Source organism: Mustela nigripes, chromosome 4 (genome assembly GCF_022355385.1).
Source record: "Mustela nigripes isolate SB6536 chromosome 4, MUSNIG.SB6536, whole genome shotgun sequence".
NCBI lineage: Eukaryota > Metazoa > Chordata > Mammalia > Carnivora > Mustelidae > Mustela > Mustela nigripes.
Genome location: NC_081560.1, coordinates 149,895,525 through 149,916,211, shown reverse-complemented (window position 1 = coordinate 149,916,211; position 20,687 = coordinate 149,895,525). Strand labels below are relative to the sequence as shown.

Sequence of the window (20,687 nt, the reverse complement as noted above, 5' to 3'; positions counted from 1 at the left end):
TATGTACTTCAAAAAATTACTGCATCGATTTAAAAAATCTTCTTTAGGAGCATCTTGCAAATCTTGAACTTTTGAAGGAAAGGCCATTAGCACTTTGATATTGGAGAATTATGGAAATAATTATAATAAAAGGCTCATGTATTTCAACATCACAGAGTTTTATAAAACTTAGAATAAATAATGTTCAGAGAGGTTCCAGCATACTTCATATGTGAACAGATGGCTTTTAGTGTTAGCTAAGGGGATAGATATTGAGGTGATGAGACCTGCTAATTTTATATCCATTTCGTTTCTCCTAGTGAAAGAATGTGTGGATCATTTAAGTAGAGACGAAGATGAAGAGAAACTGGTAGCCTCATTATGGGGAGCAGAGAGATGTTTACGAGTTTTAGAAAGTGTAAGTATGGACAACTATGTTGGGAAAGTTGTTTAATTTAATTATGATTGTGTGTGGGAGACTATTGTATTTTACATTAAGTATCCCCAAAATTTTACTTTTGTTAATCCAAATTGAAATTGTTACACCAATTAAGCAGCCAGTGTTAATGAACAAGTTAAATAATCAGTTTAGTTTATGTGTTTCGTCACTCTTTGGGAAACCTTGCATGTCAAGTTTGTTTTTATTTCAAAAGGTTATTGTTCTTCCCTTAATGTGGAATTCTTAAATATATTAACTTGTTTGTGGGAAATGATAGTTAAGAGCTGTCAGGTTTTGTTTTTTAATTAGTAAGGATTTCCTTGATTTAGCTGTTTGGGTCACATGGTTTATAATCACAGCTTATGATAATATTTGGCTTTGAGGAATGATACTCTTGAACTGTGTGTGCTATAAGTATATTTGTTAATTTGACTTTTATGAATGATTTAACAGAGTTCAGTGTAGGGTTACAAGTTATGCTGCCGGTGTGTTTCAGAATGAATAGATTGTGTATTGACCAGACTGGATTAGTAACGTACTTTTTGAAACATCTTTGGTATTAACCTAGTGAGAATTAAAAGTTCCTGAAAAGACAAAATTGAAAATTGTTCTTTCTAAAGCTTTTAGAGTGCTTCAAGTGCCTCAGATTAAATAGATACCATTTTTTTATTCTAAATGAACCCACTTAGGACTTTATTAGTTTCTAAGTTAGAAACTGACATTCAGAGTGATTGGTAATTCATGATCATGAATGTGTAGTGCAGAATGTGTTACTTAAGAGCAAGCAATTTTAACAGTGTTTTTTTGATTTTGTAATAAAGGAATAGCTCTCGTATTTTAAATCTGGGAACATGTTGGTTATTCCCTTAGATGACAAGGGCTGATTCTTATATTTTTTGTCTTTAATAGTACAAAGAATATATATTATATGTGAATGAATGAAAATTATGGATGCCATATTTCAAATTTTATTTCAAATTTTTCCCTTTTAGGTAACAGTGCATAATCCAGAGAATCAAAGCTACTTGATAGCATATAAAGATTCACAACTCATTGTTTCTTCGGCTAAGTAAGTTTTACTTAAATAATCATGCTGTTAATTGGGGTTGATCAAGTATCTAACTCTGAGTTTCTGGTCAGGGTCATGAGATCGAGGTCCATGTTGGGCTCCACACTCAGCAGGATGTCTGTTTGAGATTTTTCTCTTTCTCTCCCTTTGCTGCTCCTCCTGCTGTGTGCTTGCTCTCTCGGCTTTCTAAAATGAATAATTTTTTAAAAAACATGTATCATGATATTAAAGCATTTGAGTTGACCATAAAGGAAATATGATTGCTTCGCCTTCTTTCATAAAATACTTCTGTCAAGTTCTGGGAACTAGAAGTAGTACAGTATAGTACAAAAGTTAGGAGTATACATTCTGGAGCCTGAATGAGTAAATGTGGATCCCACCTTCATGACTCCAGCCCTGTCACCTAGGGCAAGTCATTCACTTGCTACAAGTTCTTCAGAAGGGGGTAATAATTACATTTACCTACCTGAGGTTGTTGTCACAATAAAGAGATCATATATATGCTAATATGTGTTAAACTATTTATGAAATTTTAAAAGATATGTTTGTTAAATATTATGTGTATGTGTAATTTTACATATTTTAAATGATGTTTAAATGTCTCATATATTGTGTAAAGTACCTGTTAAGGTATTTATATATGTAAAGGCCTGAACAGTTCTTAGCCTAGTAAGAACTAAGTGTTAATCCTTATTTTTATTGTAAATGACCTCTTCTAAACTAACCCTCTTCTGTCCTTCATACCTATTTTTCCAGATCTCCATGCAGGTCCCCCTATTTCACTCTCTCTCCCCAATTTGCATGACATCAGGCTAATGCCATCACCTTAGTTCATGTAAAATTTCCAGTTCTGACTCCAATCTTGGCTCGAACTTAGTACAACAGGTTCTTCCTGGTATCTCCATCCTAGTTCATGATATTTCTGCCCTAGTTCTCTGGCTTCCAGCCTATCCAACACAATACCACAGTGGCTTAACTTTTGAAAAATAATCCCAAATGCCAAATCTCTGATTTCTTATTGTCTTTGAATGTGTATCCAAAGTCCTTGGAATAATATCAGAAGGCCAGTGTAGCCTGACTCAACTTCATCTGTTTTTTTAATCTCTTATTTTGGTACATTTCAAACATAGACAAAACAGTATGATAAATACTGATGTACAGGCCATTCAGCTTGAATAATCACCACCCATGGCCGATCTGTTTCCATCTGTAACCCTGTTCATAACCTTTCTATATTATTTTGAAGCAAATTACAGATTTTATATAATTCATTAAGTACTTGAGTATATATAATCTCTTAAAAAGAGGACTCTTTATTTTATTTTAAAGATTTTACTTATTTATTTGACAGAGAGAGAACAAGTAGGCAGAAGGGGCGGGGAGGGGGGGGAAGCAAGCTCCCTGCTGAGCAGAGAGCCCAGTGCAGGGCTCGATCCCAGGACCCTGAGATTATGACCTGCGCCAAAGGCAGAGGCTTAACCCACTGAGCCACCCAGGTGCCCCAAAAGAGACTGTTTTAAAAGATGTGACCACAATACTATTTTCATACCTTATAAATTATTGATTGCTTAATATTATATGCCCAGTCAGTATTCAGGTTTCCAATAGTCTCAAATTTCTGGTAGTCTTTAGTTTCCAATAGATCTGTATGTTTCCCCTCTCCTTTTTTACCTTATATTTGTAAATTTTCTATCACAGTTAGTGCCCTTAAGTCATGTATTCTAGTTGTTTGATACCAGAGTTTTATCCTCCCTTACCAAGAATTTGCAAGTTAAATCAGTTTATTTCTTTTAAAATGTCTCTCATATACTTTATGACCCCTGACAGGTATCTTCCAGAAGGAGGTAGGGGTGCCTGGGTGGCTCAGTCGGATGAGCATCTGCCTTCGGCTCATGTCATGATCTCAGGGTCCTGGGATCAAGCCCCACATCGGGCTCTCTGCTCAGTAGGAGACTGCTTCTCCCTCTCTCTCTGCCACCTGCTCTCTCTGCTTGTTTCTCTGTCAAATAAACAAAATCTTAAAAAAAGAAACAAAAGGAGGTATTTAATACGACAGTTTTCATCTCTTTCATCTCAGATGTTTTAGAAGTGGTAGTGGAGGTCATAATTGGATGTGTGTGAAATATCACTCTTTTGGCTCTTTGAACTTTTCAGTAGGACCCTGATAAATGCAGAGAGAGCATATTGAAAGATTAAAATGGTACACCCCTGTTATTCTTCCCTCATTTACCAACTCAGACTGTGATTTAGTTCATTACTACTAAAGGCAGTTAACAATAACAGCATGGTAGTTCTGGCTAACATCTTCAAACATCTAAACACCAAGTTATTTTATATTAGACATGAGAAACACCTTCCTAACCATATGGTACATTTTAAGGAGAGGCTAGAGAGGCATTAGATATAGTGCAGTTTTCTTTAAGGGATTTGTATGGTGTATATAGTACATAAGGAATCAACTAACTGAGTCAGCTTCGTGTCTAATAGACTTTTTTAAGTGAATGGATCTGGTGATTTAAAGAGAGGCTTCAGAAATACTAGAGTCACTTAAGGATTACATTTCCTTGTTATTTTGGATAGCAGCTTGAGAATCCTTGGGATGTAGCTGATACCCTATGTGGCTGCCAGGAGACAGGTCAGTTAAATGACCTCATGTTTAAAAACATGATTAGCTCTAATGTTGATGAAGTATTTAATACCATATATTTATGGTTATTTATTATGCATTATTAACATAAATAATACACTGTACTGCTAAGAGCTTGCATCTTAAATGAAAAACATCTGAATGAGATTCAGAAATGTCCAGTGTTAGTTCTTATAGGTTTTATCTTGTGTGGGGAGGGATGATGGTCGGTCTGTTTTGTTGGACAGATTGGTAAAATGGGAACAACTTTAAGTAGTACAGATGTAAACTTCTGCAATGAGTTCATAATTTTAACTTTCCTTAGAAAAATTAAAATTATCAAGTTTTCTCAAAATTTAGCAGTGTGTTATTAGACACATTTGGTATATGACTGAATAGTCTATACATTATAGCTTCTGGAGTTGAAAGAGGAATTAACTTTGCAGCATTTATGAGAGATTTAAAATGTTAAGGTCCAAGTAAATAGAAATTCTTAGTATAACTAATTTTGTTTAGCATAATAGTCTATATTTTGTTTCTCTTAAGAGCATTACAGCATTGTGAAGGATTGATTCAGCAGTATAACCGTGCTGAGAACAGTATATGCTTACCTGACAGTAAGCCTCTGCCTCACCAGAATGTAACCAACCATGTGGGCAAAGCAGTTGAAGACTGCATGAGGGCCATCATTGGGGTGTTGCTCAATTTAACTAATGATAATGGTAAGTAATTTAATTTTCTACATGTATTTTCACTGAAAGCTTATATATTACATGTAAAAACAAGTTATTCCCCTTGTTTCTTAATGTAGTGATTTTTTAATTGCCATCGTATAATTCACTTACTCATGTATAGATGTAACTACTTTGAGGGTTAATATTTTTAGGACCAGCCTGGTAGCTATACGGAGGCACCCAGGAGCCTAGTTGGTTGGGCAGCTGCCTCCTGCTCAGGTCATGATCCCTGGGTCCTGGGATCAAGCCCCGCATCAGGCTCCCTGCTCCATGGGGAGCCTGCTTCTCCGTCTCCTCTGCCTGCTGCTCTGCCCACTTGTATTCTCTCTCTCAAATAAATAAAAAGTTCTGGGGCGTCTGGGTGGCTTGGTCATGATCTCGGTCCTGGGATTGAGCCCCACATCAGACTCCCTGCTGGGCGGGGAGCCTGCTTCCCCCACTCTCTGTCTGCCTTTATGCCTACTTATGATCTCTGTCAAATAAATAAATAAAATCTTAAAAAAAAAAATTTAAAAAGAAGTAGCTACATGTTTCTAACCTTTAAGTTCTATGTTAATGAATATTGGTTATTAGTATCACATAGAAGAATCAGTAACAATTTTCACATTGTTAACATTTCTTACTTCAGAGTGGGGCAGCACCAAAACAGGAGAACAGGATGGCTTGATTGGCACAGCAATGAACTGTGTGCTTCAGGTTCCAAAGTACCTACCTCAGGAGCAGAGATTTGATATTCGAGTGCTGGTGAGTTGGAGTAACTGTTTCAGAAAGCAGTATTTGATCTATTGAGTTGATAAACTTCTTAGTTTGGGGTTTAAGAAACAACTATTTGATATATTGTGGATTTCACTGGATTCCTTGTGAACACACCTTAATGTACAAAAGAAAGCTGTGAAGGTTTCTGTGCAAAAATTAAAAGTATAAGAACTAAAGTAATGACTTTTAAGAAGCGGTGAAATCATTGGGAAGACCATTATCTTACATACTGGTTTTTAACCATTTAGTGGGTGGTAGAACATTAAGTTTCTAGCTGTCAGCGGAAGTTACATGTATTATGTTGATGTGCTTTTAATTCTCACCTGTGGTAATATGCATATTTTAATTTTTGTAGGGCTTAGGTCTACTGATAAATCTAGTGGAATACAGTGCTCGGAATCGGCACTGTCTTGTCAACATGGAAACATCATGTTCTTTTGATTCTTCCTTCTGTAGTGGAGAAGGAGATGATAGTTTAAGGATAGCTGGACAAATTCATGCCGTTCAGGCTTTAGTGCAGGTAAGTAACAACTTCAAAACAAGCGAACACCTTCAGTTTGTGGATTGTCCAACTTGTTCATCAGTTGCACCTTTCCCTGCCTCTCCCTTCCTCCTCCCTGTGTGTGTGTGTGTGTCTGTCTGTCTCTCTCTCACCCTTACCAGTTCACTGAGAGGCACACTGACTTAGAATTTATACCCTTCCTTACTTTATTCCAATGACAGTTCAACTGTAATAATAATCACTCCTTAGGCATTACTAGTGAAAAGCAGAAACAAAGTGTATTTGTTGATGAATCAAAAGATTTTTTTTTTTTTTTAAAGATTTTATATTATTTGACAGAGATCACAAGTAGGCAGAGAGAGAGGAGGAAGCATGCTCCCCACAGAGCAGAGAGCCCGATGTGGGGCAGGACCCTGGGATCATGACCTGAGCTGAAGGTAGAGGCTTTAACCCACTGAGCCACCCGGGCACCCCAAAAGATTTTTTAAGATTTTACTTACTAACAGTCATTGAGAGAGGGAACACAAGGAAGGGGAGTGGGAGAGGGAGAAGCAGGCTTCCTGCTGAGCAGGGAGCCTGATGTGGGACTCGATCTTAGCACCCCAATACCATGACCTGAGCCAAAGGCAGATGTTTAACGACTGAGCCACCCATGTGCTCCTCAGAAGATTTTTAATAACAAATTAGGAGTGAAGATCCAGCCCCAATCCTATCCAGTTCAGGTCCTTCAAGCATTTACTTTTTGGTCTGATCTCTGTCTAGTACTTTTTGTTCCTAAATATTGGGCCATAACTTTCCCCTTTCCCAGGTGAGGGAATACTTTTCAAAGTATATCTGTAGAGTAATTTCCTGGCTTAAGAATTATGTCAGTCACCTGGATGACTCAGTGGGTTAAGCTTCTGCCTTCGGCTCAGGTCTTGATCTCAGGGTCCTGGGATGGAGCCCCACATCGGGCTCTCTGCACAGCAGGGAGCCTGCTTCCTCCTCTCTCTTTGCCTGACTCTCTGCCTACTTGTGATCCCTCTCTCTCTGTTGAATTTAAAGAAAAAAAAAATTTGTGTCGGGGGGCGGCTGTGTGGTTTAGTCAGTTAAGTATCTGCCTTTGGCTCAGGTCATGATCCTGGAGTCCTGGGATGGACCCCAGTATTGGGCTCCCTATTCAGCGGGGAGCTTGCTTCTCCCTCTCCCTCTGCCCACCCCCGACCTTGAGCTTTCTCTCAAATACATGAATAAAATCTTTTAAGAAAAAGAATTGTATCAATATGTATTTAAAACTTGATGTCTCAAATGTTATAAGAAACTGATAAATAACTGATAAAATAACTTAAAAAATAAAAATTGAGGGAATCCTAGGTGGCTCAGTCAATTGAGCATCTCCCTTTAGTTCAGGTCATGATCCCAGGGTGGTCCTGGGATCGAGTCTGCCATTGGGCTCCTTCCTCAGAGGGTAACCTGCTTCTCCCCTTGCCTTCCTATTCCCCTGCTTATGTGTGCTGTCTCTGACAAATAAAATAAAAATCTTTAAAAATTTTTTAAAAAATTGCTACTTCTGTGGGGTGCCTGGCTGGCTCAGTTGGAGGATATGTTGCTCTCTGTCTTAGAGTTATAAGCTTAAGCCCCACATTGAGTGTAGAAAATAAATAAACTTAAAAACAAAAAAGGTAAAAATTGATGTCCCCAATACACCTGATCCCAGCCACTAAACATAGTCTCTCTCCTCAGTTTACACTTCTCCCAAAAAGCTGCAAGTGAGTTTTTGTTTCTTATGGTGGGCATTGCAGTTTTTAACATTTTTTGCCAATCTAATAGGTTCCTAAGTACCTTTGTTATTTCTTGGCTTTAAATGACAATTTGCATATGTTCAGAATTGGTAATGAACTGTCTACTTCATTGTTTCTGAAACCTTTGCTACCCTGTTAATCCTTTTGGCCTTTTTGAAACTAATAATACCTGAAAGAAGGTAATCCATAACAACTTGATCTTTTTCTGATTCATAACTAGGACCCCGTCATTCTCTTCTCAAATATTTTGATCTCAGGAGTTCTTTTACAGTATTAAAAATTACTGGGGACTCCAGAGAATTTTTGTTTATGTGTGTTTGATCTATTGATATTTACTGAATTTGAAATAAAAACTGAGAAAATGATAAAACAAAGACACTCCTTCCATTAGCCATCAGAGCAATAACACAATCACATAGTATGTAGATCCTGGAAAACACTGTACATTTATGAGAAAATGAAAGAAGGCAGTAGTAGTATAGATCTGATTTTGACCTCATAGATTCTCTAGAGGGGTTTTGGAGATCCCTAAATTTTAAGAAATTTTAATACCACTTTTATATAAAATTCAAATTTTATTTTTTTAGGGGTATTAAAGTTTATATACCACTGTTTTCTATACTCAGCAAATTTTTGAGATCTACTTGGCATTTGCTTTGCTGGTGGTAGTTTTTAGTAACTTGGAGTTTTTCCCAAATCATACAAGTAAATGCTTTCTATACATTCATCTCTGTACCAACACAAGGAAAATAAAGTACATGAAAGCAAGGAATTCAGTGGTTGCCTTTTAACTTAGTTTTCATTGTGTACTTCCATTGTTAATAATATTAGTTGAAGTCCAGTTCTGAGTTCTCTTGAGACCTTTTACTTTCTATTTTTACTGGTGCTTGTTTATCTCTTTATTTTTTTTTTTTTTTAATATCTATGAGAGAGCAAACAAGTAAGCTAAGCCCGCAGGGCAGATGGTGGGGAGGGGCAGAGGGAGACACAGAATCTTTTTTTTTTTTTTTAAGCTTTTATTTGTCAGAGGTGACGAGCACTCACGCACAGGCAGGGGGAGCGAGTGGCACCCAAGGGGAGAACCAGGTTCCCTGCTGAGCAAGGATCCTGGTGTGGGACTTGATCCCAGGACCTTGTGTCATGACCCAAGCTGAAGGCAGACTTTAAACCCACTGAGTCCCCCTTGTTTATCTCTCTAAATTTCTTTCTGAAGAGGCATTTTGCTTTCCCCAGTATTAGTTTTATTTAGTGTCCTTTCTTTCTTGATTTATTCAGTTTGCTCAGGCTTAAGAAATTTGCTATACATCAAGTTGGTATTTTTTGCTTGAATTATCCTGTCATTATTATGCAATTTAAGGGCAGGTGTTGAGATTTGCATTCTTAAAAACAATGCCTGTATCATTAGTAGATATATTTAGTTTACTTGATTGAATCACAGTAGCATTTATACTTTCCTTTTTGCCTTCAGTTGTAGAGCAAAAGTTCCTATTATTAACTTACCCTCTTATATTTTTATATATATATTTTTAAAAGATTTTATTTATTTATTTGACAGAGAGAGAGCACAAGCAGGCAAAGAGAGACAGGGAAGCAGGCTACCCACTGAGCAGAGAGCCCGATCTGGGGCTCGATCCCAGGACCCTGAGACCACGACCCAAGCCTAAGGCAGAGGCTTAAACCACTGAGCCACCCAGGCACCCCTAACTTACTCCTTTTAACCAGACCGCATGCTTCTTAGGGTTAGTGATCTTAAAAGCAAACATAACTTTATATTTGGGTGCATACATGTTACTTGATGTTCTTTTAATGACCTTCAAAAATAATTTTTATCAGCTATTCCTTGAGCGAGAACGAGCAGCCCAGTTGGCAGAAAGTAAAACAGACGAATTGATCAAAGATGCTCCCACCACTCAGCATGATAAGAGTGGAGAGTGGCAAGAGACAAGTGGAGAAATACAGTGGGTATCAACTGAAAAGACTGATGGTACAGAAGAGAAACATAAGAAGGAGGAGGAGGAGGATGAACTTGACCTCAATAAAGGTACATTTATTTTAAATCGTGTATTCAAATTCAGAATGTTTTCTCCTTTTTTTTTTTTTAAATTTTATTTATTTATTTGACAGAGATCACAAGTAGGTAGAGAGGCAGGCAGAGAGAGGGGGGAAGCAGGCTCCTTGCCAAGCAGAGAGCCTGATGTGGGGCTCGATCCCGGGATCCTGGGATCATGACCTGAGCTGAAGGCAGAGGCTTTAAACCACTGAGCCACCAGCCTGATGTGGGGCTCGATCCCGGGATCCTGGGATCATGACCTGAGCCGAAGGCAGAGGCTTTAAACCACTGAGCCACCCAGGCGCCCCTGTTTTCTCCTTCTGAAACATTTTTAATTCATGTGTTGTCATAATCTTGCTATTATTTTATGACCTCTCTAGTTCAGTGTAGCAAGCTTTAGTATTTCAGTGCTTATAGGAGTTCTTTGCTGGCTTCCTAGCAGTGAGGAAGGCACACATGCAGTGCAGGAAAGGTCTGCCTTTTCTTCCTGCTCTGGCCTTTCTTTAATCACCTGAAAAGAGAGTGGTTGAACAATAGGACTCCTAAAGGTTTTTACAGTTTTGAAATTTTGATTCTTGTATGAGCCTCACTTTATAAATTGAGATCTATTATCATAAACTACGGTAATAGTTCTCAAATGGTATGTCGTGGCTTGGAAGCACAGTAAGGAATACACTGACGGAGATGTTACATTTATTATCTCTTGTCAACAACTGGTATTGGATTTACTGGTTATGCAACTACTGCAGGATAGTCATTTGTCACCCAGGTTATAAGATTGAATAATGTTTAGCCTCAACCAAGCTAGGAAGCAAGTCCCAGCAAATGTCTTTTTCTGAGCCTAGTCTTGTTCTCTTATGCCCACTTTTCCACTAATGGCATTCGTTCTGATATTGTAAGAAATTGCTGTTCCATCTTCTAAGTGTTCATGTTTCCTTTGGCATAATATTTTTGGTTGCTTAGCAGTCTTTTTTAATAACAGCTCTGTTGGGGTAAGTGTTAGCTTGTGAGGACTACTGTAATGAAGTACTGTAGACTGAGTGGCTTAAACAGCAGACGTGGGTTTCCTCACAGTTCTGAAGGATCCGCATGTCAGGGTTGGTCTCAGGCTTGACTGTCCAAGCTTGGATTGTAGATGACCATCTTTTGCCTATCTTTTTAGATAGTCTTCCCTCTTTGTATATCTTTTTTCTAATTTCCTGTTATGGAGATGGCAGACAGAGTAGGCCTCCACCCCAGTGACCTCATTTAAACTACCTCTTTAATTAAACGCTCTATCCAAGTGTAGTTGAACCCTGAGCTACTGGGGATTAGGAGCTCAACATATGCAAGGAGTGGGGCCATAGTTCAGCAGGTAACAAGGTAAAATTCACCTTTTTAAAGTGAATAATGGAGTGGTTCTCAATACATTTACAAGGTTGTGCGACCCATCAGCACTCTGTAAATTTCAGAACATTTTCATCACCCCCAAAAGAATTCCTATACCCATTACCTTCTGTTCTCCCCTCCCCAGCCAGTGGCAACCACTGATTCTGTCTCTAGATTTGTCTTTTCTGGACTTCTCATGTAAATGGAATAATACATAGCCTTTTGTGACTGGCTTCTTTCATTTAGCCTAATCTTTTCAAGGTTCAGTCATGTTGTAACATGTTATTAGTACTTAAATGCTTTTCATAGCCAAATACTCCATTGTAAGTGTGTACCACACTTTATCTAGTTATTAGTTGATGCATGTTCGGTTGTGTCCACCTGTGGCTCTTAAGAATGATGCTGCTGTGACCTAGTATTCATGTACAAGTTTTTGTATGAACATATATTTTTACTTCTCTTGGGTGAAAGTGCTGGATTATTTGTCAACTCAGTGTTTAATATTTTAAGGAACTACCGTGCTCTTTTCCAAAATAACAGCTTCATTTTACATTCCTACTGCCCATGTATAAGGGTTCTGGTTTCTCCAAATCCTTACAAATAGTTATTCGTCTTTTTATTTTAGCCATCCTAGTGGGTGTGAAGGTATAGGTCACTTGATTTGCAGTTCCCTGTTGAATAAATAGTGTCAAGCATGCTTTCACATGCTTTTTGCTCATTTACATATCTCTGTTGTCTTTTCACTTTCTTGATAGTGTCTTTTGAAACAAAATTTTTAAGTTTGATGTTCAATTTATCGGAGTTTGTCACATTTGGTTTAGGGGTGTGGTTTCCTAACCCGAGGTCATAAAGATTTAGTCCTTTATTTTTGTTGAAGAGTTTTATGGTATTTGTGCTTTATATTAAGGTCCCTCTTCCATTTGCGTAATTTTTTGTTAATTTGTGTGGATATCCCATTTTCCCAGCACTATCAATGTTTAAGGAGTTCTGAAGAAAAGATAACTAACAGAATTGTTGGTGTTCTGGGTAGGATTGTTTTGTTGTTGTTGTTTGGTTTTGGTGATATACTGTTACAGTTTTGTGTTTAAATATTCTCAGCCCTTCAGCATGCTGGCAAACACATGGAGGATTGCATTGTGGCCTCATACACAGCACTACTTCTTGGGTGTCTCTGCCAGGAGAGTCCAGTAAGTAATAGTTCAGTATTGTTTTATGTGTCTTAAAAAGATATTCTTGTGACAACTTTGTACCATCACCTAATTAACTTATGTATTACTGTATTTTCCCCCCTCATGTTAAAACTTCCAAATATTTGGTAAACTTTTTTATAATTGCTTATTTTTTTAATTTCATGATTTTAAAGGTACATTCCAAAACAAAAGTTTAATGAGAAAGTTTTTGAGTGATGAATGAATTGATTTACATGGCTTTCATTGAAGTAAAAGCGTAATATAAAACCTATGCTCAGCTGGCGTAAGATGGAAAAGTATAGTCTCAGTGATATTATGTGCTCTTTATCTTTAAACCCTACTGTCTTGTGGTAGGTCTCCTCCTGACCCCATGCTGGCTCTGGCTGCATATCTCTTCTAGTTAAATAATGTCCAACAGAAGAAGGCGGCCTCTTCATGTCTGTTTCTTTTTAAGAGCAGTGTTTTCTTCCCTCTGGGATCGCTCCACACCCACTGTACCAAGTAGAGTTCCCCTTATCTTGGCCAGCATTGGCTCATGTGACTTTTGACTTACTGGCAAGGAAAATAGGATTATTAAAGATTTAGATGATGATAATTTCACTGGTAGTATTAGTGTCCAGTTGGTGGGGTTGAGTCAGCATGGAAGCAGAGGGTTCTGGCTGTTGGGACAGTCATTGGGAGGACTTCTTAAGGGAAAGGTCTAGTGGAAGAGCCAAATTTTAAAATGAAAAGGAGGTTCTTCTCCGTAGGAGCCAAGGGCATTCAGGAGGCAAGAATGGAAGTCTGTTCTGTAGTGAAAGGGTTAGCTTCTCTTTTGTGTTTTTTGTTTTTCCTGATTCCCTGTCTCTTCCATATTTATATTACAGCCAAGCTCTGATCTAAATGCATAGTAGCCTGCTCCACTGTGACCCTTGCTGGCACCATGGCTTTCAAGAACAAGACCAAAGTTCTCATCATTGCTGTGGAGGCCCTGCAGGATCTTTATCCCCTTTCCTGAAATCTTTTCAGTTCAGTCCTTTTCCTTATTTCCTTAAAGTCAGAGCTTTTAAGGGCAAATGAGAAACATGCATCAAGCAAAGGGAAAGAGGGAGACGCACGTCTCCAAAAAATTATGGGCTTACTATTTAATGACTTTTTAGGTATTCTATTTTGCACACACCCTAGTTTCAGTTGTGTTCTTTTTAAAAAGATTTATTTATTTATTTATTTGACAGATCACGAGTAGGCAGAGAGGCAGGCAGGGAGAGAGAGAGAGGAAGGGGCTTCCCTGTCAAGCAGAGAGCCCGATGTGGGGCTCGATCCCAGTACCCTGGGATCATGACCTGAGCCGAAGGCAGAGGCTTTAACCCACTGAGCCACCCTGGTGCCCCAAGTTGTGTTCTTTTTTTTTCTTTCTTTCTTTCTTTTTTTTTTTTTATAAAGATTTTATTTATTTATTTGACAGATCACAAGCAGGCAGAGAGGCAGGCAGAGAGAGAGAGAGAGAGAGGGAAGCAGGCTCCCTGCTGAGCAGAGAGCCTGATGTGGGACCCAATCCCAGGACCAGCCAGGCAGTGGCTTAACCTACTGAGCCACCCTGGTGCCCAGTTGTGTTCTTTTTTAAATAATAGGTATAGACATTAACATGATACTGGCACATGTGATTTATCTATGGCCATTTTTGTCATGTGAATGTCCTGTACCTATTCATCGGTTATCTCTCTTTTCTAAAGAGATCATAAGGTCCTTAAGCTCTGGGCAATATTGTGAATTCATAGGACTCTAGGTGTCATTATTGCCTTGTGGGGGGTCATTATGATTACCTGCCCCCCCCAAAAAAAACTGGGTGATAAACAAAATGTAAAGGAAATTGGTTTGCTGAATGTGTAAGTGGAAGAGATGAGAAAGCAGGTCATTGTACTATAGTAAAGGCTGCTTAATGGAAGCCCAGGGGATTGGGTCGTCTTCCATTGCATCTTGGAAGCTGTATAGTTTCCATCGGGATTGCCCTTATGACATTCATCTGGTGCATTGCAGTGGTCAGTCTCCTCACTGGTCTTTGTCTTTTCTGCTCTCTTGACTCCATTCCTGAAATCTTGGACACTGCCACCACAGCTGACTTCCCAAAGAGCACATCTGATCACTACTCTTTACCAATCTTTCTTGGTTTACCATCAGTTAGTTTACTGCTACAAGTAAAACTTGTTAAAACTGCTTCTGCTTTTTCTAAATCTGTCATACCCATTGGGTATTTTCTAAATTTCCCAGATAAGCCATGCCATTTCTCATTTTTTTAAGTTTATTTAAGTAATCTCTACATCCATTGTGGGGCTCAAACTCACAAATCCGAGATTGAGTTTTATGCTTTTCTGAAAGAGCCCCTCTCATTTTTTCTTTTTGTACCTGCTATTCTCTATTTAAGAACACATGCTATGGCTTCCCTTCCCATGCCCCAGTCACAGTATGTTGGATTCTGTAGAGAATATTGATAGAAAAGGGTTTGATTATTGAGGGTTTCACTCAAAACTTCGGGTCTGTTCATTTATTTTGTATCATAGCAATGCAGTTCTCTTCTGAGTGGCCTTTGTAGCCACTGAAGCTACTGCTCTTCCTGCCCTCATGCTGTCTTCCTGGAATTGTTTAAAGACATTCTTAAACCCAGCTTTCCTTTAGCTGTGTAGTTTCCATTGGGATTGCCCTATAACATTCACCACTCCAGTGATTGATGTTGCATAATTTAGCATATGGTTACTTAGTAACATTCATTAGATCTTTTCTGAAACTGTATTCATACTATTTTGTTTATCATTTCAAAAGTACATTGAGAAAATTTTTTAAAAAAGAGAAGGAGGGATGCTTGGGTAGCTTAGTCAGATTGGTTTTATATATGTGTGTATATATAGCAGTGTCCTCTGCTGGCATTGCTGACATTCTCTCATGAAACAAGATTATCTTTGGAAAGATCTGGTTAATTCCCAGCCTACATAGGAACATGAGGATTTTTATTATTTCATAAGCACCAGAGTACATTCTCAATTTCCCCCTTATTTTCTTGACATTGCTTCCCACCCCAACACACATATACTCAGCAGTGCATTTTATTCTTTCAGGCATTTTTCAGTATACTTAACAAAAGTAAATATGGATACAGGTGTAGCTTTTGCCAGTTTTACCTTTCTGAGCATGGGATTGAGTAGGGAATGCACACATACACACACACAAAAGCAGAGTTTAGGAGGGTGGAAATGGCAACGGCATATTAAACAAGGAGGTCAAGGACCTTGTAGAAGTTTGGAAGAAGGTATGTGCCAAAACCAGCAACACAGTGCAGGGTGCAAACTCCTGTTTTCTGCCACCTGACCAGTATATATTTGATCTCTTTTCTCAGATCAATGTGACCACTGTGCGAGAGTATCTGCCAGAAGGGGATTTTTCAATAATGACAGAGATGCTCAAAAAATTCCTGAGCTTCATGAATCTTACTGTAAGTAGCTTCTGTGGTCATAAATATGATGCATTAATGACCGTAGAAATGAAAATCCTGTATGGCCCTCATGACCAGAAGCAAAAAGGGATTTTCTTGTGACATATTGTTTTAAGATAATAGAAGAGCAATATATTTGGCCATAATAATTAACAATTATCAAAGCCACCATTTAATCTTAGTGTTTTGATTTGTAGTGTTCAGTTTAGTGAAGCTAGAAAAATTTAAGCTTTGATTTGATACTTGTTAAATATTAACTGTTACTTCCTCTTTCCCCTCTCCACGCTTCCTTCAGTGTGCTGTTGGAACCACAGGCCAGAAATCTATCTCTAGAGTGATCGAATACTTGGAACATTGCTAGCTGCTTTACCTTTGCTTCAGGTGCTCGGTAATGCTGGAGCTATTCTTAGACAAAGAAAAGTCATGAAAGAAGTCCTTGAAGATATACCAAGAACATTCATCAGTATCATTCATGTTTGGATTTTTAAGGCCACCTGATTTCTTCGTCATGCATTCTGCATTTGCTAAATGACAGTTACTACATCAATCTGCAACTATCAAAAATGAGGGAAAAGGTTCAGGCTGTTAACAATTCCATGCAGTATTTAAATACACTTAACTTTGGCAGAGTTTATACTCTCCCCTTGTTCTCGGCAAGTTCTAAGGGGAAAATTTGTGCTGCTGTTAGTGCAACTGCTGTGTATGTTGAGCCACTGTTGTCATGCCAGCCAGGTGCAAAGGCAGCTTAGCTACTGAGGTATCGAATGTTTTGAGGACATTCTAGACAACAGCTTAGTTCCTTTTTCAGGCTCATTTGCTTTTGCTTTTTTGTTGAATGATTCCAATCGTAAATAAAGCTTTTAATAATTTTGTGAATTTTTTTTCATTGTTGTTCCCTGAACTACTGTCTATATTTAAAATTAGATGGAATCCAAAGACACAAGGGATTAATAGTATATTTTTTTATTTTTGATTTGGTTTGGGTTGTTGAACTCTTTTTCACTTTTGAGACCATAACCATATTATCATACCATGATGAATCGTAGCTGTAGACACAAGAAAACCGACAACAGTTTGATGGAATATTATGTAGGCTGATATGCCCTGTTTTAAAGGATGAAGCAAGATAGACAAACCCAGGGTAGTTTCAGCTTAATACTAGAGGAGGCTCTTGAAACATTAAGTTTTGAGGGAGGACTCTCTAGATATATTTTCTAATGTTCAGTACAGTCATATAAGGAAGCTAAGACACCAATGTGGAATTCATGTTTCCAGATAATGTGTATATTCTTCTATAGAGTGACAGGATCAAATGCATAAACGCAAAGCCTTAAATTGCTGGTTCAGAGAAGATCCTCTTTTTCATTCAGATTCTTAGTTCATAGAACAATGTGTTTGGAAAATAGTCATGGAACACACAAAACACATATATTTAATTTCACAACATTGCAAATCTTTGTGTTAATTATTATTCAGTCCACTGGTTAAACTTTTTTGTTGTTGTTGATTGGGCCTGAATACAGGCTTTCCAGAGATTTCTTTCATTAATACTTTTAAATACCTTTCAGGTAGTTATATCATGTTTCTTCATTGGATTTGTAAAACTTGAAGCCATAAAAAATATTAGTTTGGTGTGTATTGAGGAAAATAGCTTAAAGTCTAACTGTTACTCATTTAGACTTTGTTATTTCCTTGTATAAAGTGACAAATCGGGGCTCTTGTATCAGTGCCAGCTGTAATGTTTTTTAAATGCAGTGGCTGCCTTCTATTGTCTTCCTATTTTTGATAATGCAGATTGTTGGGAAATCTATAAGGAAGTAACTGATTCCAGGCAAATTGTTTTCTTCCTCCTACCCACCCAACCCCCACCCATCACCTTTTAACAGCATAGTTATGCCAGTGTAACTTGGGAAAGATTGAGGTTTTATTTGCCCTGAGTATAAAAGCTAGCTTAGCAAACTTTTAAAAGTATATCAATAAGTGATATTCATAAAATTGAATTAGTTAGATATATTTTGTTTAATAATTATAAAGTGCATTGATATTTATTAATCATTGGATTTAGGAAGAGGGACAGATTTTGGTAAAAACTGACTTGTGGCAGATGGTAAAGAATATTACAAAATGTTTGGATGAGAACAATCAGGGCGAACTACATTTTTCTGTTACACTGGTAATCATTTGAGAATTGATTTACCTCAGTGTTTAACAGTTTTTTGTTTTGTTTTGTTTTTTAAATAATAACTAATTGTCAAGCACTGATAGAGATGCAGACTTTGGTGGGGGGTGGTGGGGGAGAAATCACCTCACCAGCTGCAGTGCATTTGTGTGTTTTTAACCCTCAGAGAACTCTGCATTTTAGGGTACTTGAGGCTGACTTGCAAATTAAAGTTTTAAAGTAACCTTTTTTTCCATTGTAAATATTTCTGTAAATACTACCAATTGGAAATTAGAACAGTAGAGTACTTTTCTGAATCCAATCCTATTTTTATTTTATACAGTATTTCTCAGCTGTGATCTTTGGAGCAAAAGCCAACGGCAGGAAAAAAATAGTTTGTACCAGTTTCATGAAGTATGTCTTTGGGTTTTTGTAAATAATTTTAACTCAAATAAAATTGCTACTTTCAATACACATGTTGTCTTTAACATAAATCTATTGAACTGTTTTGGAGAAAGAAGTCTCATGAATTTGATACAGCTGACCAAGGGGAAACATGATGTGTTATGTGACTTTCCCTTCAACATACACATAAAAACCAATTTTTGTTAAACATTATGTACTTCTCCATGTTCTTAATGCTTCTCTAAATGTAATGCCAGTTCTCAGAAACACAGGTTCATTGAGGATGATGACTTTCTACTTGTATAGTTATGCCCTTGATACATTTAAGTTAGCTGCCTTAGTCTTTTTGCCTGAGTATGACCCAAAACTTTTTTTTTTTTTTACTTTTTTACAGTTGCTTTTTAGTTGTTCAGTTTTCTTCTTGTCAGACTTTTAAGTTTCCTGCATGGGATACAAGTGGATTCCTCAACCTCTCCTTACTGCTTTTAATCACAAAACTAGATTAAAGGATCTTCTGTGAGTTCCCATCCACTTTACCCCTTCCAGCCATAAACAGTGTATAACCCTGTTTAAGAGTGCAGACTGTGGATCTAGAAAGACCTAAACCATATACATATATTTGGAAACCAAGTGCTGATGTATGTTCAAGCAATTTCCCAGACTTTATTCTACTTACTCAGCTAGAAGATGGTGCTCCTGCTTGCTTCAGGGTTGTGAAGACTCAGTGAAACTGCATGTGAAGCAGTGGCGCACTGTGTTCCAAACGTAGATCCAAGTAAATGGGAGCTTTCACCAAACAGTTCTGTTGGCACACTGTCAGGAAATTAAAATGTTCTCAACAATGGAGTAGACTACCGTGACTACTTCAGACGTTTGGGATAATGGCTTTCATATTGCTGAGGCCATTGTGTTTGGATCCCTTAAACTGCAAGTCTCTAAAATTATTTTCAGAATTGTTAATATCTTGGTAGTGACTAAAGCAGGGAGAAAATGAAACAAACTTGAGTGATTGTTAAAATGTTTCCAAACATGTCCCTCCAGTTTTCTTACATTGGAAGGAAAGACCAGAAGAGGTTTGCACAATTCACTGTCAGTTAATGCTCTTCTGATATTGGATGCATAGATTAATAACGACCTAGAAAATCTTTATTTTTAAAGTTTATTTATTTATTTATTTTTTAGTAATCTCTACACCCAACATGGGGCTCAAACTCATGACCTTGAGTGTTGCATGCTCTTCCAACTAAACCAGCTAGGCACCCCTAGAAAATCTTTAAACTGAACAAAGATTTTTAATAGTGTTTTGGTCAAACTTCTATTTCCTTAGCCTCTGTACAATTTAAATACTCCAAAGGTTTATGTTTTGGATTAAGGAGCAAAAACAGAAAACTCTTATTAGTGTACTACCTAGTTTTCAGTTACTTAAAAGAACCTGTTACCTAGGGTTGTATTACAGAGGGTATGGCTCAATGGAACTATACTGTTGGGAGGTTCATAAATCTTAAAGTAGGTTAATACTTAGTAAATTGTAATAAATTAGAGATGGATGTTACAATCCCTACAGCATCCAGTAAAAAACAATGCAGACACATAAAGGGTAGAGCTGCTTACAAGAATAAAAATGGAGCACTGAAATACTTTGGTTAACCAAAAAAAGATGAGAAGAGTAACCAAAAAAAAAAAAAAATACTGAAATAGGAAACAAAGAGAAAATAAATTTAAAAATTCACATGGAAATGCAAAGGACCTAAAGAAGTCAAAATAATCTTTAACAAAGCTGTTTGATACACACTAATGAGCTCAGTCTCATAAAACTACAGTAGTTGAAAGCTGATATTAGCATAAGGAGAAAAAAATAAGTAAAAAAAAAGATGTACACCTACACAAACGTATATGGTCAATTGATTTTTGGCAGAGTACCAAAGTAATTTAATGTAGAAAGTATTTTTTTTTAAGATTTTATTTATTTGACAGAAATGACAAGTAGGCAGAGGCAGGCAGAGAGAGAGAGAGGAGGAAGCAGGCTTCCCGCTAAGCAGAGAGCCTGACACGGGGCTCCATCCCAGGACCCTGGGATCATGACCTGAGCTGAAGGCAGAGGCTTTAACCCACTGAGCCACCCAGGTGCCCTAGGTGTATTTTTAACACATGGTTCTGAGACAACAGG

The 20,687-nt window shown here is 37.6% G+C and overlaps 1 protein-coding gene across 2 annotated transcripts in view; it reads left to right on the top strand.

Moving 5' to 3' along the window:
• WAPL (WAPL cohesin release factor) overlaps nt 1-18,589 on the top strand; it is an 80,343-nt gene extending 61,754 nt beyond the window's left edge. For both annotated transcript variants that reach the window (XM_059397946.1, XM_059397945.1), the window contains exons 11-19: nt 300-397; nt 1,411-1,487; nt 4,660-4,835; nt 5,476-5,591; nt 5,959-6,123; nt 9,720-9,927; nt 12,403-12,491; nt 15,862-15,957; nt 16,253-18,589. In XM_059397946.1, the coding sequence (XP_059253929.1) occupies nt 300-397; nt 1,411-1,487; nt 4,660-4,835; nt 5,476-5,591; nt 5,959-6,123; nt 9,720-9,927; nt 12,403-12,491; nt 15,862-15,957; nt 16,253-16,318 (1,091 nt within the window). In that variant the 3' untranslated portion in view covers nt 16,319-18,589. The remainder of the gene's footprint in view (nt 1-299; nt 398-1,410; nt 1,488-4,659; nt 4,836-5,475; nt 5,592-5,958; nt 6,124-9,719; nt 9,928-12,402; nt 12,492-15,861; nt 15,958-16,252) is intronic.
• Nucleotides 18,590-20,687: the final 2,098 nt, after the last annotated feature.